General features: G+C 37.4%; 1 protein-coding gene across 1 annotated transcript; it reads left to right on the top strand.

Annotated features, from left to right (window-relative positions):
- Positions 1-6,564: 6,564 nt before the first annotated feature.
- On the top strand, positions 6,565-18,655 carry LOC106076778 (uncharacterized). The gene is made up of 6 exons (XM_056039954.1): positions 6,565-6,681; positions 11,994-12,123; positions 13,521-13,648; positions 17,032-17,185; positions 17,531-17,679; positions 18,491-18,655. The coding sequence occupies exons 1-5, from the start codon at positions 6,630-6,632 to the stop codon at positions 17,664-17,666; spliced, it is 600 nt and encodes a 199-aa protein (XP_055895929.1). The 5' UTR covers positions 6,565-6,629; the 3' UTR covers positions 17,667-17,679; positions 18,491-18,655.
- The last annotated feature ends 37 nt before the right edge of the window (positions 18,656-18,692 follow it).

Genomic DNA, 18,692 nt, shown 5'->3' with positions numbered 1-18,692 from the left:
GCTGTTAAGATTACGAACAAGCAATTTTAACATGTTTTTGCTTAGTTTTGTTTTTCACCTCAAAATGTCCCTCAAGCGCAATAACGTAAAACCACGGCCAACCAAATGTTTGATAGGTGCGTCATCGACTGTATGGTTTAAAATCTGTTTTTTTTCCCCTCCAAAAACAATATTTTCTTTTTAAATACTCCTGATGTTTAATTCTCTATACGAGGCGTGTGATAAATCACATATTTACCAAATCGTGGATCAGGGGTTCAAATTCGTTGAAGACCACGCCATCGGGATTTTTAACAATTAGGACTCTCCTGAGACCAGCTAACTTTAATAGGGTACCTGAAATACCCCAGGGAAGTGAAAGTGGCTAGTCGTTGTGCAGGCCACATGAAACCCTCGTTAACTGATAGTCCTAGAAACATAAGAACTTTACATTATCTTCCCTCTTTATATCACAAGGTCTTTAAAGTATGTCATAAATTTTCTATGTTTTCAATTTTGACCCGCCCTTCCTTGTTGTTGTGTACCATTATGGCCTACCTGACTATATATTCCTGTTGCACCAAATGTATCAAATAACGTAAAGTCCATGAGCTACTCCTATCCAAAGCTTTTGGGTTTAAGCATGAGTTCCTTGGTCAGTCTCCACTTTGGAGAAAGATAACTCCAAATATACTCTTCAGCTTCCTTGCGGATAAACACCAACAACTTTTGGAGTGTACAACTAAGGTAGTATCATCATCTTGTGATCCAGTGGCAGTCTGGACCATACAGTGATAACTGGTGGTAGATTCCGCGACACTGTTTAATCTTAAACTTTATCTTTTTGGACCAACCCTAGCAATGTTAAAAAAAGAATATTAATGCCCATTAATTTTTTTTTAATCCAGCTTCTAAGAGGAGAACAATAGTTATCTTCTTATCATATATTACAGACGTTACTTCAGAAAAGAAGATAATTACGCCTAGATGAAGGCCCTACTAGGAATGACGGCGGCTCATATATAACATATAGGCCTATATCTAATTTCACAGTACGTTTTAGGTTTAGTCTAAAATGTCGACGTGCACGGATACTAGCGCCGTCTCTGGACAAATACTCGGTCCTTTTTTACTATAAATAGTACAATTTGTACCTACTTTAATATCTATAAAGAGGAACTCGTGCCACTAATGTGTATTAAAGAATATATTGATGTTTATATCAAAAACATAATAATGTGCTAAAAAGTAGGGCCAGTATGAATATGCACAAAACATCTTTTATTATAAAGATAAGTCGTGTTAATATAAATAATAATGAAACTTTACATTTTAAATGAGCTTTACATGCAGAGCAGCAATGAATGGATGGATGTATTGATGCAAGGAAAGGAAAGATTTATTTATAAAAAGATGGAACCATGGATTGATGGAATAATCTATGAATGAATTGATGTATGAAAGAACAGATGGATGGATAAATGGAAGGATTGATGAATGAATAGATTTATGGACGGATGGATTAATTTAAAAAAAAAAGATGGATAAACGAAAGGAAGGTGAATGGATGGATGAAAGGGTGAATATAGTGATGAGTAGAGTAATGGAATGACTAAAGGTTTGATGGATGGAGGAAGGACGAATGAAGTTGAATCATCATCGTCATCTTTCTTCATCATCATCATCTTTCTTGTGAGCTCCTCGTGGAACAGATGGCCTCAGTAAAAACACGACACTCTACACGGTCTCTCCTTAGTTCCTCATGGAACAAAGGGCCTAAGTAAACACACATTCCTCATGGAACATATGGCCTCAGTAAACACAAATTCCTCATGGAACATAGGGCCTCAGTAAACACACATTCCTCATGAAACATAGGGCCTCAATAAACACACTTTCCTCATGGAACATAGGCCTCAGTAAACACACATTCCTCATGGAAAATAGGGCCTCATTAAACACACATTCCTCATGGAACATAGGGCCTCAGTAACACCCATTCCTCATGGAACATATGGCCTCAGTAAACACAAATTCCTCATGGAACATAGAACCTCAGTAAACACACATTCCTCATGAAATATAGGGCCTCAATAAACACACATTCCTCATGGAACATAGGGCCTCAGTAACACACATTCCTCATGGAACATAGGGCCTCAGTAAACACACATTCCTCGTGGAACATAGGGCCTCAGTAAACACACATTCCTCGTGGAACATAGGGCCTCAGTAAACACACATTCCTCATGAAACATAGGCCTCAGTAAACACACATTCCTCATGGAAAATAGGGCCTCATTAAACACACATTCCTCATGGAACATAGGGCCTCAGTAACACTCATTCCTCATGGAACATAGGGCCTCAGTAAACACACATTCCTCATGAAATATAGGGCCTCAATAAACACACATTCCTCATGGAACATAGGGCCTCAGTAACACACATTCCTCATGGAACATAGGGCCTCAGTAAACACACATTCCTCGTGGAACATAGGGCCTCAGTAAACACACATTCCTCGTGGAACATAGGGCCTCAGTAAACACACATTCCTCATGAAACATAGGCCTCTGTAAACACACATTCCTCATGGAACATAGGGCCTCAGTAACACCCATTCCTCATGTAACATAGGGCCTCAGTAAACACACATTCCTCATGGAACATAGGGCTTTAGTAAACACACATTCCTCATGGAACATAGGCCTCAGTAAACACACATTCCTCATGGAAAATAGGGCCTCATTAAACACACATTCCTCATGGAACATAGGGCCTCAGTAAACACCCATTTCTCATGGAACATAGGGCCTCAGTAAACACACATTTCTCATGGAACATAGTCCTCAGTAAACACACATTCCTCATGGAAAATAGGGCCTCATAAAATACACATTCCTCATGGAACATAGGGCCTCAGTAACACATATTCCTCATGGAACATAGGGCCTCAGTAAACACACATTCCTCATGGAACATAGGGCTTTAGTAAAAACACATTCCTCATGGAACATAGGCCTCAGTAAACACACATTCCTCATGGAAAATAGGGCCTCATTAAACACACATTCCTCATAGAACATAGGGCCTCAGTAAACACACATTCCTCATGGAACATAGGCCTCAGTAAACACACATTCCTCATGGGAAATAGGGCCTCATTAAACACACATTCCTCATGGGACATAGGGCCTCAGTAAACACACATTCCTCATGAGACATAGGCCTCAGTAAACACACATTCCTCATGGAACATAGGGCCTCAGTAAACACACATGCCTCATGGAACATAGGGCCTTAGTAAACACACATTCCTCATGGAAAATAGGGCCTCAGTAAACACACATTCCTCATGGAACATAGGGCCTCAGTAAACACACATTCCTCATGGAACATAGGCCTCAGTAAACACACATTCCTCATGGAACATAGGGCCTTAGTAAACACACATTCCTCATGGAACATAGGGCCTCATTAAACACACATTCCTCATGGAACATAGGCCTCAGTAAACACACATTCCTCATGGAACATAGGGCCTTAGTAAACACACATTCCTCATGGAACATAGGGCCTCAGTAAAAACACGCCACTCTCCACGGTCTCTCGCTAGTTTTTTGAATGAATTTGGATGGATGGATGTTTAAGCATACAATACGCAGGGCGGGAAGGGGTGTTAAGGGATAAATAGGAGGGGCTGTGCTTTTAAATGCTGCGAAGCTAATTAAGTTTATACAAAGAGAGGATACGTAGGCCTATGTTTACTGCTGCTATGCTTTCAACTGACCACTGCTTTAGGCACAACGTTTAAATTTGTTTTTTGTTTTGATGAGATAAAGAGATGAGACTATTTACCATTTCTTTGTTTTCAAAAAATATAGTTCTTTTGTTTGTTAATCCTTAAAGCAGCAGGTTCAACGTGTTACACCTCAGAGCTCATATTACAGTTTGCTAGTTTGTCATCAAGATATTGTATAGCCGCTTCTGTAAGAATAAATATTAGAATAATAATTTAAAAAAAAATAAAATCACAGATTTTTCTTTAATTTTACAGTATTAAATTTTAAGATGCATAGTATCAAATTACCAATCGCATCTACAGCGTTGTTTGATGAAATGGCATATTATTAATCAATAAAATTCAATCCTTAATACCAGGGCTTTTTTTGTGACAGTACCCACTTGTACGGCGTACTAGCACCTTTTAAAAAAAATTACTTTTCTTGTATTTTAACGTATATTATTACTTTTAAGTAGTTAAAATTTAGGCAATTAACTACTGAGTACCGGAACCTTATCATCGAGTATCGGCACTTATTATTATTGTTTTTTTAAAGCACTGCTTAATACATTCTGGCATTAATTTTTTGTTTAACACGCAATCATTTATAAATAAAACAGTGTCATGCATACAGAACTTTCATGAACATGTTATTAAAATGAATTTTGTTCATTTCTTTGATTAGTTTGTGTAACTTAAAACCATTTTCAATAAAGTGATGTAATTAGTGGTATTAAAAATGTTCAAGTCAAACCTATTGCTTCAAACTCCTAAAGGACTATAAATTTTCTTTTTGCGATATTTCTATTCAAGTCACAACATCATGGGACCTGGAAACTGCAAATTGGCGGAGGAACCTGGACGCTGATCTCAAAAAACGGCTCCAACGATTTTTCTAGTAAACAAAAATGTTTCATTATTCTTAATCTAGCATTCATTACTTATTAACAGAAAACCGATCACTCTATTAGTTGTATAAATGATGTATTGTCGTTTTTTAGCGGCCCTCGTAATGGGCAAAAGCCGCTTTTCGGTTTGTGCAAAATATCCACCTATCAGTCTGTCCATCTGTCCATTTTGCCCGTCTGTCACATTCCTCCTTTCTGTCCTCTTGTGTTAGACTTTGTCCTCCTTTCTGTCCTAGTGTTAGACTTTGTCCTCCTTTCTGTCCTCTCGTGTTAGACTTTGTCCTCCTTTCTGTCCTCTTGTGTTAGACTCTGTCCTCCTTTCTTCTTCTATTGCTTACACTTTGTCCTGTTTGCCGTCCTCTTGTGTTAGACTTTGTATTTCTTTCAGTGCTCTTGTGTTAGAATTTGTCCTCCTTTCTGTTTCCTTGTGATAGACTCTGTCCTCCTTTCTGTTGCCTTGTGAAAAACTTTTCCTCCTTTCTGTTGCCTTGTGATAGACTTTGTCCTCCTTTCTGTTGCCTTGTGATAGACTGTGTCCTCCTTTCTGTTGCCTTGTGATAGACTTTGTCCTCCTTTCTGTTCTCTTGTGTTAAACGTTATCTAATTTTCTCTCCTTTTGTGTTAGACTTTGTCCTCCTCTCTGTTGCCCTGCGTTAGACTTTGTCCTCTTCTCTGTTGCCTTGTGTTAGACTTTGTCCTCCTCTCTGTTGCCTTGTGTTAGACTTTGTCCTCCTCTCTGTTGCCTTGTGTTAGACTTTGTCCTCCTCTCTGTTGCCTTGTGTTAGACTTTGTCCTCTTCTCTGTTGCCTTGTGTTAGACTTTGTCCTCCTCTCTGTTGCCTTGTGATAGACTGTGTAATTTTCTCTCCTTTTGTGTTAGACTTTGTCCTCCTCTCTGTTGCCCTGCGTTAGACTTTGTCCTCTTCTCTGTTGCCTTGTGTTAGACTTTGTCCTCCTCTCTGTTGCCTTGTGTTAGACTTTGTCCTCCTCTCTGTTGCCTTGTGTTAGACTTTGTCCTCCTCTCTGTTGCCTTGTGTTAGACTTTGTCCTCTTCTCTGTTGCCTTGTGTTAGACTTTGTCCTCCTCTCTGTTGCCTTGTGATAGACTGTGTCCTCCTTTCTGTTGCCTTGTGATAGACTTTGTCCTCCTTTCTGTTCTCTTGTGTTAAACGTTATCTAATTTTCTCTCCTTTTGTGTTAGACTTTGTCCTCCTCTCTGTTGCCTTGTGTTAGACTTTGACCTCCTCTCTGTTGCCTTGTGTTAGACTTTGTCCTCCTCTCTGTTGCCTTGTGTTAGACTTTGTCCTCCTCTCTGTTGCCTTGTGTTAGACTTTGTCCTCCTCTCTGTTGCCTTGTGTTAGACTTTGTCCTCCTCTCTGTTGCCTTGTGTTAGACTTTGTCCTCCTCTCTGTTGCCTTGTGTTAGACTTTGTCCTCCTCTCTGTTGCCTTGTGTTAGACTTTGTCCTCCTCTCTGTTGCCTTGTGTTAGACTTTGTCCTCATCTCTGTTGCCTTGTGTTAGACTTTGTCCTCCTCTCTGTTGCCTTGTGTTAGACTTTATCCTCCTCTCTGTTGCCTTGTGTTAGACTTTGTCCTCCTCTCTGTTGCCTTGTGTTAGACTTTGTCCTCCTCTCTGTTGCCTTGTGTTAGACTTTGTCCTCCTCTCTGTTGCCTTGTGTTAGACTTTGTCCTCCTTTCTGTTGCCTTGTGTTAGACTTTGTCCTCATTTTTGTCCTCTTGTGTTAGACTTTGTTCTCTTTTCTGTTATTCTTTTGTTGTTTTTTCCCCCCTTTCTTTTGTTTCAGTATGAACAAATCTTTTAATCCTATTTTTCAATTAATTACACAATTGAATTAGCAAACTCTTTATATAATGTAATTAACTAACACGGGAGGCAAACCTTGGCTTCAACTTCAAGCTCTAGCTGTGTATTTTTGGTGTGTTGCTTGAAAAACAAAATGCATCGTCTTCTACTGCTGTGTTGTATATCTACAGTACTAACTATTTCTGGTAAGCATTTTTGTCAATCATTCTGTACAGTGAACTTCTTCTTCGTTCTCATTTTACATGTCGGAGGGCTCAGATCAGTAATCCTTTATCTGAGATGAACTGAGCAGTGGTTTCCAGATCAGGCAGTTCTCTGCATAGTTTTTCTTTTATAGGAGGGTTTTGGGGCGTAAGTCTTCTTCGGGCCTCTTGATATAGTATGAAGCTTTGAGGACATGTTCAGCATTTTCTGGTAATGCTTCACATGAGAAATTGTTAAAGTCCTGTGAGGAATCCGACAGAGCACGTGGTGTCTGGCAGCTCATGCGTCACCCAGATCGCGACCATCCATGGTGGCGACTGAGGAGGTCAGAGCTGTCAATTATTGCGCAGTGCAGAACGGAACACTGTCCTATTGGGGCATACTTTGCCCGGTTCCGCACGAACCCGATGCCGTCACTGTGGAGAGAGCGTTTAAACAGTGTGGCATGTCTTGTACGAGTGTCCCCAGCTCCGCGAGCTAAGGGGGGACTTGCCTGTGCAGTCACTCGACATGTATGGTAGCTATGAGGCACTACGCCTTGCTCCACAAGGACAGCTTTCGCTCGTCCCCACAGTGAACAGTGAACATTTTCATTCCATAACATACCCAGAGAGTTCCTCCAGGGTCCATAGAAGTTGATTTTCATTTATTCGATTAGAACTGGCAATAGTTAATTTTCTCTAAATTTTACGTTTCTGTTGAGTTTCTGAATTAAAATAAAAATGAAAAAAAAACAACAAAGCTTTATTTAAAATTATGAAAAAGGCTCTTAAACCTACGAGGTATGCTTTGTTATGAAATTTGATTAATATAATTTATTCTTTTTTTCATGATCTGAACTCTGATGTCTTTAAAAAAAGACATTGATTTATTCCGATAAAACTGTAATTATTCCGATGTTGGGCAAAACTGACAGTAATACAATAAGCTTTTGATATTTAACATATTCCTTTTTAACAAACCAATCTACAAACAACCAATCACTGAACACACTATTTTAATGTGTAGTATTATTGAACCATTGCCATACGTGGTGCTATAAGCTTGTCAGGACTTTGATTTTTATTAATAGATATTAAATTGTCTAGGTGATAAAGTAACTTTAATTGCAATATGTGCGTGTATTAAATTTAATTATATTTTATTTTTGCTAGATAATTATATCAGTCCTCGAAGTTAAGCCTAACAGACACACCACACACACCTTGTTGTACATAAATGAATCAACGATGTGTATGATGATTTACTATTAAACTTCACATTTAATTCAATGATATTTATACAATGACATGACAAATTACAAATATGAATCAAAAAATACATATTGTAATAACTGAAGGGAGGCAACTCAACGAGACATAGACGTTTATTTACATGGAGACATGACAAACACAAAGGGCATCTGCCTTGAGTACAGCATATCCATATTGGCTCTAGACTTAGGCGGAAAACGTCTCTCTCCTAATGTCAACATCCGATTTGTCTGGTCACTGATAGTGCGCAACTTCTTTCTGCACTATCTTGGATGGCAGTGCGCATGGCAAAGTCATAACAATATAAATACATATGACACGATATAAAGGTAATAATTCATAATTTCAGTCCAATTAAATACTTAAATAGTATTTAAAAAATAAACACCTTATAATATGTTGTCTGATAACATTGACGGCTGTTTCAACCACAAAGTCTTAGATCTACAATAAACATGTTAAGGCTTATAGATTTAAATAAAAGTATTAAAAATCTAATTAGAATCTTTAGTGCCTATAAAGATGAAAGCAGATCCTATGAACGCACGCTCGAGTCTAGTAGAGAACCCAGAATTTTAAACAAAAGTTGAGGTCTTGCTGGAAGACAAGTTCAACATGAATTATTGTTTTGAAATTGTCGAGTCCCTCGAATTCCTTGAAGATCTGGAAAAGCTTTCCAAATTGATTCTACATTGAACAAACTTCTTTTTATACAGATATAAACATAACTTTTATTGACAATATATACACAGCTTTCATTTGCAATTTATATGAAAGAACATCTCGTCAAGCCTAAATCTAGTTCTATATCTTATTCTAAGATTATAGCCCTACTTTTCTTTAATACTTTAACACATAAAAATATAAAATGGATTCGATTCATGTCATATGTTAATCAAATTAATCTTCAACTGTGTGTTTCTAAAGCAATTTAACATACATTTGTTGAATTAGTTCCAACTTTGCCCAATAGCTCCGTTTTTTATATATCGCGCGTCTGTCATCTAAATATACATACATGCAAATATTTTGATTAAAAAATTGTATTTAGGTCGATTAGTTTTTTGTCGCTCTATTCATAATATTTTTTTTTTTTTTTATACTCACGTTTTCGCTTTACTTATAACATTATTATTTTATTTAATTGTTTCTAATATATTATATCAGTGACTATAGTGACTACAATGATACGCAAATATATCTGACTAGTATGAATATATTTATATAATACACATATACTTTATACATATTTTAAAATAAGACAGTAAGTTCCGATTTCAGATCAAGCACACACACAATGACCAGCCTCTTGTACTTTTCCCCTATTAATGTCAGGTACCCTTTAGAGTTAAGTGGACTAGAAGGAGTCCTAAGGATACTCAAAAAATCTTAGTCTTCACCAAGATTCGAACCTGGCCCCCACCCCTGGTTAGGCTTTACCTCACAGCACTAGCGGATCCAGAACTTTGGAGTGGGGGGGGCGATTTTTTTCCAAACCCTAACCCTAACGCCCAGTAAACCCTAACAATACGCATAAACGTGCATACAGCGCGCGCGCACACACACACACACACACACGCACACACATATATATGTATATATGAGAATAAAAAAAGCAGCATTTCTCAACCTTCGGCGAAAACCAAAACAACTGGGGCAGCGCTATAAGGTTCTCTGGTGAAGTTCGCCCCGACGCCATAAGCGTTTTCTTGCTTTTTTCACTGCAGAAACGCATTCTCCTGACAAGTACAGCTCATTATTCATCAATGGAGTTCAGGGCGAAGCCCCGACGCCATAAGCGTTTTCTTGCTTTTTTCACTGCAGAAACGCATTCTCCTGACAAGTACAGCTCATTATTCATCAATGGAGTTCGGGGTGAAGCCCCGACGCCATAAGCGTTTTCTTGCTTTTTTGACTGCAGATACGCATTCTCCTGACATCTACAGCTCATTACCCATAAATGAAGTTCGGGGCGAAGCCTTGACGCCAAAAGCGTTTCTTGCATTCTTCTCTGCAGAAACGTATTCTCCTGACATCTACAACTCATTACTCATAAATGGTGTTCGGGGCGAAGCCCCGACACCAAAAGCGTTTTCTTGCATTCTTCACTGCAGAAACGCATTCTCCTGACCTAAAGCTCATTATTCATACTATTAAAACGACCTTTCGAATAATGTTGTACTTGAAAAATATTCTAATTTGAATTTATAGACCCATAATACATTGCAAATAAAACCGATTTGTTCCTTGAAAAGATAGGATACCCCACGTATTTAGATTTTTGCTTTGAGGATCGCCGCCGAAAAAAAACTTATTCGATAAATAGTATTCACGTAAACTCTAGCATAAATTGTGAGTTATAGTCCCAAATTTATTTAGCTAGAAAAATATCAGATTGAGTAAAGGTTGGGAAAAGGCGACTATAAATGTATTTTTTTCGGTTTAGAACTCATCTCAATCATGACTCTTATACTGAAAAATTTCGTTTGAATTCTAACTTTTCCAATGCAAAGTCTTTCTTAAAATACTTATGATAACTTCATGTGAAATTACAAAAACTCTGTCTGGAAATGGGAATGGCGGTAGAGTGAAAACGATTAATCCTCGCTCCTTTACTAATTTCTGCTAAAGATTGCATTTGGCATTAAAGAATAGGTATGGGGCGACTCGATATAAGAATTTAATTTATTGTATATATAAATTATATTATTGACAGATTTTCTAATTTTGTAATTTCTTAACTATAATACAAAAAGAAAAAGTATTGATTTGTCCGATGGGGGAAATGCGATTGCATGTATCACCCCTCCCACCTGGTACAACCCTTTTTCATTTAAATTTTCTAATGATACAATTTGAGATTAGAGTGTGGTACGACATATTTACAATGGGTCACATATCAATACGTAGTTTATATTATATAGATATTCAACTAATTTTATTCACAAACAATGATTCTCCACAAAAATAGGACCGCCCCCCCCCAGCACTCAGAGGGCTAGAGTGGGGAGGGCAGTACATGCAATCGCCCCCCCCCCCCCCTCACCCCACCGAATCGGCCAAAATACCAGAAAGGGAGCGACATAATATAAAATTTATATATTAATTCAACTAATTTTGTTCACAAACTATGATTTCTCAATAAAAACGGACCGCCCCCCCCCACTCAAAGGATTTAGGTGGGAAGGGCAGAAGAGGTATTCGTCCCCTCCCCCCACCAATCAGCAAACAGGGAACGACATAATATAAAGATCGGTTAAAATATCAATAACAAGTTACAAGGATATAGATATTTAATTGATTTTGTTAGCAGGTTGTGATTTCTACCAATAAATTGGACCGCCCCCCACTCGAAATTTAAGGGGGGGGCGGGATTGATACCATCGCCCCCTCCCGACCCCACCAAATCGGCCAACATACTAGAGGGGGGGGCGAAATAATCTAAAAATAGGTTGAAATATAAATAATTAGTATATATTTTTAACATAAGTAATAAATTCGTATAGAAATTGTGTGAATGCTATACTAAAGTTCGTCCGCCCCCCCCTTCGGGGGGGGGTCGGCCGAGTGGGGGGGGCGATCGCCCCTACCGCCCCCCCCCCTGGATCCGCCAGTGCCTCACAGCCACTATAAATCGTTAATTGGGAATGTAATCCAACAAACTACTAATGTTTATACTGTATACGTTTATTGTACATTTAAATTTCGTGTCTTGATTTCTTGATATACAGTTACATTATACAAGCATTATTGCCTGGTGTTAGTTGCCCACCCGGAAGCAGAAAATGAAACCCAAAGACAGAGAGAAAGCAAACGACATTCATTCCTTAGTTTTATTTTTCAAATATCATTTTGCGACATCGAGACTAGTTCTTCGATTTAATTTGTCGATACTTCTGAAAAAAAATTGAATATTGTTAATAGTATTTCATTACATAAAATTAGGTGTTTTTTTTTCAAAGTTCCTTTATGTTTCAAATGTGATCTAGTTTAAGACTCCCACAGAAATATATGTTTTATGATTATTTACAAATATACAGACGCAGCGAATGTAGCCAAGAGAGACGAGCAATGCACCGGGTTGTTACAGTGTTCTGCTTTACTTTCGAAAATGGAAACATCCAGCTTTGGTCCTTTGCATGATAAAGAACAATACAAACAGCTATGCCAGTAAGACTGTCGTTTATTTTTTTTTTCTAAATTTAAATTCCCCTTTTTTATCGTAATCATTTTTTTGTATGCATATTTTCTTAAAGGAAAAGTAATCTATAAGTAGCTCAATATTTAATGCATATAGTGTTACAAATTTACAAATACAGACATGCAGATAGTCATTCAATAAAAAATATAGTTTTTTTTTTAACTTTTTAGTTATGCAGAATCATATTACTAAGCTTTGAAGCACAATAAATGTTTTATTTTTTTATTCCATTTAGTTGGCCTTTAATATGCTTAATATGTTTAATATGGGCTAATTACTGTATTGCTTCCAGCCTGGGCAGTGTATATTTAAGGTGATAATTGGCTCTCGCAGACCTATATCACTCTTTAAACTAAATGCAGTTCATAGTAGCACAGAAAAGAAAATCTAAATCTACCGCCTGCGGGCAATGGTTATGCTTGCAAAATATGTAGATCCCAGCTGGGCGGTACGTGACGTTTTAGCGCTGCCGTTTTGGCGCTGCTGTTTTGGCCTCGCCGTTTTGGCGCGAGACAAGGGAAATACTGCATTTCCAACTTTTCTATGGACTGTTTCATATGTTCAATATGTTTTAATATGGCGTCCTAGGCATTGTCACTTGATGTTAGTTTCTTTCAAAATCTCTCTAAACCATTATCTTTTCATTCCCGCCACATAGATCTATAGAAACTATTCTTAGTTTTAGATTTTAATGCTTTATATGACTTTATCTTCTTTTTCTGTAACTATAAATTAAAAAGTTTAACTTAACAAAACAAAAATCCCTATGAAATAAAACAGAACAAATTGTTATAAAAGCTACATTCTCATAGATAAGGCTCAGTAGAACGGATTTAAAAAGTCACAGCGATCGGACTCACAAAGAAAGAAATATTATGTCGAACGGGCACTAGATCATTTAATGAGGTTGTGACTCGCATGAGGTTTGCAGGACCTGTTCTCCCACAGAATCTATTGCTCATCCCATGGAGGCCAATACAAGAAAAATGCAAACTCACTCTATATGTCTGTCATTTCAAAGTCCAAGACTCGCAAGCATATAAAAATGTGGCCATGACCACAGGGACAAAATAGAAAAATAAAAAAATTAATAACGAAAAAATAAAAGTACACATTCTATATAAAATCTAGTCAGGCTAGTGACTCTAACATTACATTGGGCCAAGTTTCGCCATTTAATGTCGAAACAAAATTGTTTTCATTGGCAGCTGACTAGTTTACCAATGCTTAAGACCCGCCCTGCTATTATCTTTGACACAGGCAAAGTCACATGTTGTGCCATGAAACAAAAAAAGAAAAAAATGTTACACTAAATATTGATAAATTCTTCAGAAAACTTACATGTTTATGAAAATTTTTTCTCCAGGAAGAACGGTGAACTACAAAAGTGTTATAACGACAACAAAGATGACTGCGAAGATTTAACTTTGTCCAACATGCTTCATGGAGGAATTCAGACGATAGACTTTTTTTGTTCGGCAGAGGGCAAAGAAGGTTTGATCACAATTAAATCTTACGTATATATATATATAGTCAAATATATATAAATAAGATAAGATAAAATAATTTTTATTGATCCGAACATATGAAATTCATTTTAACATTACAATTGACAACCTCGACGTAACTACTGTACAATAACAATATAAATGAAAAATTCTAACAACATTCACACACGAAACGCATACACATTCACCACCAGTGCTTTATGAATTAGACTTCTATGTACTTCTCGATGACGACAGATGATCTTGTAACACTTTGACCGAAAGTGGGATGAAGGAGTTTTTAAGTCTTTCTCTTTTAGTCCTAATGGAAAGGAGACGACCACTTCGTTCAGATCTGATGTAACAGTGGTTTAATGTGTGCAGGTTGTCTTTCGGAATCGTGAGTGTTTTGGAAAGCCATCTTTCATCTGTCATCTTTCATCTGTCATCTTTCATCTGTCATCTTTCATCTGTCATCTTTCATCTGTCATCCAGTACTTTAAAAAAAATATATGCAGGTACTCAGTGATGGCTTCCACAACTTTTAACTGTTTATAAATACAAGAAAAGTAATAATTTTTTACCCACATATAAAAAGGCGCCTGTGTATATATACACACACATTAAGTTTGTCGATTCCAGACCACATTATGACTGTCTACACATATTTGTTGCATATTAAACCAGTGGTGTAGCTAGGAAATCGGATCTCAGGGGAGGGCTGCTTGACCTCTATAATAATTTAATAAAATAAAAAAAAATGATTTTCGAAAAGATAAGACTGGAAGTCCTTAGAAAGAATTTACTTTCCCTAAAAATTGAGTTTCTTGTGGCACTACTGCTGACCCTTGCACAACTTTACGCCATATCGCAATATCCACTACTGTTTTAATCAAGGATTTTGAAGGTTGAAAGAAATCGATCATATCTTTGCAGAACGTGGTTCACCATTTTTCTGGTTTCATCAGTAGAACTGGCTTTCTTATACATTGCACTGCTTCTTGTAGGATACGTTTTGTGAAAAAAAATGTGGTCTTCAAACGAGACATTTCTTCCTCAGCTAAATATCGTTGTTTTATTGAGTCGAATAAGACGAGCTGTAATGACAAAGATTTTCACAACAATGTCACACATATATTCAGAACAGACTTCGCTTGTTGTTGTTTGGTTGTTTTATCATAGTTCCTAACACTCAGGATTGCAGCCTAGCGGAAGAAACCTATAGGGAAGCAGATCTGAAAGTAAAGAGAAGCTGTCGGCGAGATAAACGGGACTGGATTGAGCAGAAGAGTCAAGAGGCACAAGCAGAAATGACACAAAGACTCTGCATCGTATTGTCCGAGATCTCACTGGAGCAAAGACTGGACATAGAGCACCGATAAAAGACAAGCAAGGCAAAACTTTGTTAACGAAAGAAGAACAGGTTGCAAGATGGGTAGAGCACTTTAAAGAGACCCTTAACCAACTGTCGCCAGACCTGACTTACACATTCAAGGACCTCTCTCCGGACAATGATCTCAAGGTCAAGACAGACCCAATAACTGCTGAGGAGGTTACCGAGGCCATTGCAGTGCTAAAGAATAACAAAGCAACAGGGCTAGCCATGGTTTTAGCAGAAATGCTAAAATATCGGGGGACAGTGCATTGTTAACAGAATGACTGATCTCTTAAATCTCTTTTGGCGAACTTCAAAAGTCCCCGAAGACTTGCAAAATTGAGTAGTTGTAAAGCTTCCAAAAAACAACAACTTAGCAGACTGCAATAACTGGAGGGGTATTACTCTCCTCTCTGTCCCGGACAAAGTTTTCAGCACTGTTTTGTTGAGACGGCTTCAACAGTGTGTAGATGAAAGGCTCAGAGAAGAACAAGCTGGTTTCCAAAGACGCAGATCATGTACAGAGCAGATCTTCCTTCCACGAGATATCATAGAACAAAGTCTTGAATACCAACAACGGCTAACGATCAGTTTTGTAGACTTCAAGAAAGCGTTTGATAGTGTCCACCGAGAATAACTATGGAAAAGAGTTAGAGAATACGGCATCCCAGAAAAATTCGTCCAGATTCTACGACACGTATACTGACAGTCTAGTTGCTGCATAAAAACAGAAGAAGGAGCAACAGAGTTTTTTTTACCATCGAGACAAGTGTGAGACAGGGGTGCATCTTATCTCCCTTCATTTTCCTCCAGGCCATCAACTACATAATGAGGAGAACAATGAACCAGACTGCCTTTGGTATTCCATGGCGTGAACAAATCCGAATGACGGACTTGGACTTTGCTAATGACGTTGCACTACTCGGGGCTACAAATAAATGCATACAAGAAATGACAGAGAGCCTAGATAGAGAGGCACCCAAAATTGGCCTCCGCATAAACCTGGATAAGACTAAAATCATGCGAGTGGGATATAAGGCAAAGAATGTTCCCGTCAGACGTGAAGCTTGAAGAGCTGGACAAATTTGCGTACCTTGGAAGCATCATAACAAATGATGGGAATGCCTACCATGATGTAGCGTGCCGAATAGGAAAGGCAGGGAGCATTTTCCAAAGGCTGCAGCCTATCTAGACAAACCAAGCCAATACACCTTCTCAACACTATCGTCATCCCAACTGCAATATATGCATGTGAGACATGGAAGTCATCTGTCAAAATTGAGAAAAGACTAAATGAGGCTCAACAAAAATGGCTGACACGGATTTTGGGAGTCAGTTACAGAGCTCGGGTCTCAAGTGAGGAACTGGAAGTCGAACACTTAGTGAGGTTGTGACAGAGCGTTGCATGAGGTTTGCGAGATATATTCTACGACAAAATGAATTACACATACCAAGTGTTGCTATAAAGTGGAAGGCTATACCAGGAAAGCGCAAACAGGGACGTCTTCGTATTACTTGGCGCCACACCTTCACGGAGGACCTCAGAACAGTGGTCATCAGGTGGGAGAAGACTTCTGACATTGCCAATGACAGATCTTTCTGGAGACAGCTTGTCGCCCAAGGAGCCGAACGGCGCGTGAGGACCTAAGCCTAAGTAAGTAAGTCCTAACACACATTCCAAACTTTGAGTTGACATTAAGTTTAATTAATTTTTTTTCCAGCTTAAGTCAGCTAATCTTTGGAGTTTGGTATATGATATTTAAAAAGAGTTACGACATTTGAGACTTGATGTTTTCTTACTTGTCAAACTCCATAACTAGAAAAGTAATTTTACATTTTAATTTTTTTTTTGGCGACGAGAGTTCTTTCTTGTACAAGGGTTTAGGCCTAACCCTGCGCCCCCCCCCCCCGACCTCCGAAAAAGAATTCCATAAATATTTGTGTGGTAGTGTACAAACAAAAATGTCCTCATATTTTAACATGAAGTCTAAGAGAGTTAATATTTTCCTCATCAGAGCTAGATTCTATCAAAGACTCTCCATGTGTCGATGATCAAACGACTTTCTTGTCAGCCAAAGAAGAAATGAAGAAGTGTGAGCAGACTTTCCAGAAACAGTTTCTGGTGGCTATGTCTAGTGAGGAAAAAATGGAGTCATTCAATATCTGTTTGTAAGTTGAATTTCTTTCAAGTTGAACATTAAAAAAAATCGTTTCGCTAAAATACCTTTACAGAAGTGGACCAACATTTGTGTGAAGAGGGCGGAAAAAAAATAATTTTAATTTTAAAATGTAGGGAAATAAATAGAGTTTTTTGATAGTTTATAACTCATGCCTTCTAATATTAGTCCTGAAAATATAAGCATTATTTTTTTCTATTAAACTTCATTCATTTAGCAAACAGCATGGAATGGACCTATCAGGCCGCTTATGAGTTTGTGTCAAAACATAACTCTTTTTGTGTTATTGTATATTGAGTAGTAGGATTGTTTGAATCAAACTAACGTTTCCTCACAGGCACTTAGATCAACTGAGAAGTTGCATTCTGGGATCAGTGGAAAATCATTGTGGCCAAAAATTTGGCATCATTGCTCGAAAACTTTTTGACATTGAATACCAGCCTTTTGCCACGGAGTTGGATTGTGGTCAATAAGTTCGTCACATCTGTAAGTTTTTCTTTTGTTTTAATTAGATAGTTCATCAAATTTAGACAATTAAATATGTTCACACATTTTCTATCCGTCATAACAATTAAAAAAAAATATAATGCATATGAAAAAATAAAATATTCTTAAGGAGAAACTAAAACGTTAAAGAATTCAATACATTCTATCAGGAAAACCTTTGACTGGGCAGAATGTACGTCTTTGGTTAACATGCATGACTAGATGCATGACTAGATGCATGACGCGCAGGACGTAATCATCTTCTTTTTTTTTTTTGAAGTAACGTCTCTATTATATAAGATAGATAAGATAAAAAGATAAGAGGATTAACTGAGAGAGGGTTTCCGTGCTGCACTTAGGCGTTCAACAAACAAAACGTTCAACAAACACAACTCAGATTAAGCTGGGATTCAAACTCGAGCTCCTTAGATAGGTAGCCAATCGGTTTATAGCAGTAATTTATACACATTTAGTAGTAAGAAAAGATCTTTAGTAAGCTGGCGCCTTTATCGTTCGATGATAGACTTTAATGTATAATGAGAAAATATAATAAACATTGAGCTTTGATCTTTCATAGACAATTAAAAAAAAAGTTTCTGTTTTATTATTCTATAGTTAATATGTAAATCTACTGGCGACATTTCAAAATTCACACGTACAAGAGTGGCCACAATTATACATTTTGGGCATCAAATATAATTTAGCTTATGGATAAAATATACAAAATTATATAATTATTTATTTTATTTGAAATTAGAAAAGTTTTACTTGTTGATTTGTGAAATTATAGTGTTTTTAAAAACATTTTAAGGTACTCTGAAATCCAGGCTCGTTCCCTTGATCATCTCTGGTGTCAGAAGAAGACGTTAAATGTCGACCAGCTTCACGGTTCAAATCTTTTGATGTCCTGGATTTAAAAAAAAATGAATTTTTCAAAATATTCTTTTTTAACTATATCCAATGCATTTCAAAAAATTATTTTCTATATTATAATCAAACAATAAGATTTCGAT

Source organism: Biomphalaria glabrata, chromosome 9, assembly GCF_947242115.1.
Source record: "Biomphalaria glabrata chromosome 9, xgBioGlab47.1, whole genome shotgun sequence".
Classification (NCBI taxonomy): domain Eukaryota; kingdom Metazoa; phylum Mollusca; class Gastropoda; family Planorbidae; genus Biomphalaria; species Biomphalaria glabrata.
The sequence above is the reverse complement of the archived record's forward strand: the minus strand, read 5'-3'. Positions and strand labels throughout refer to the sequence as shown.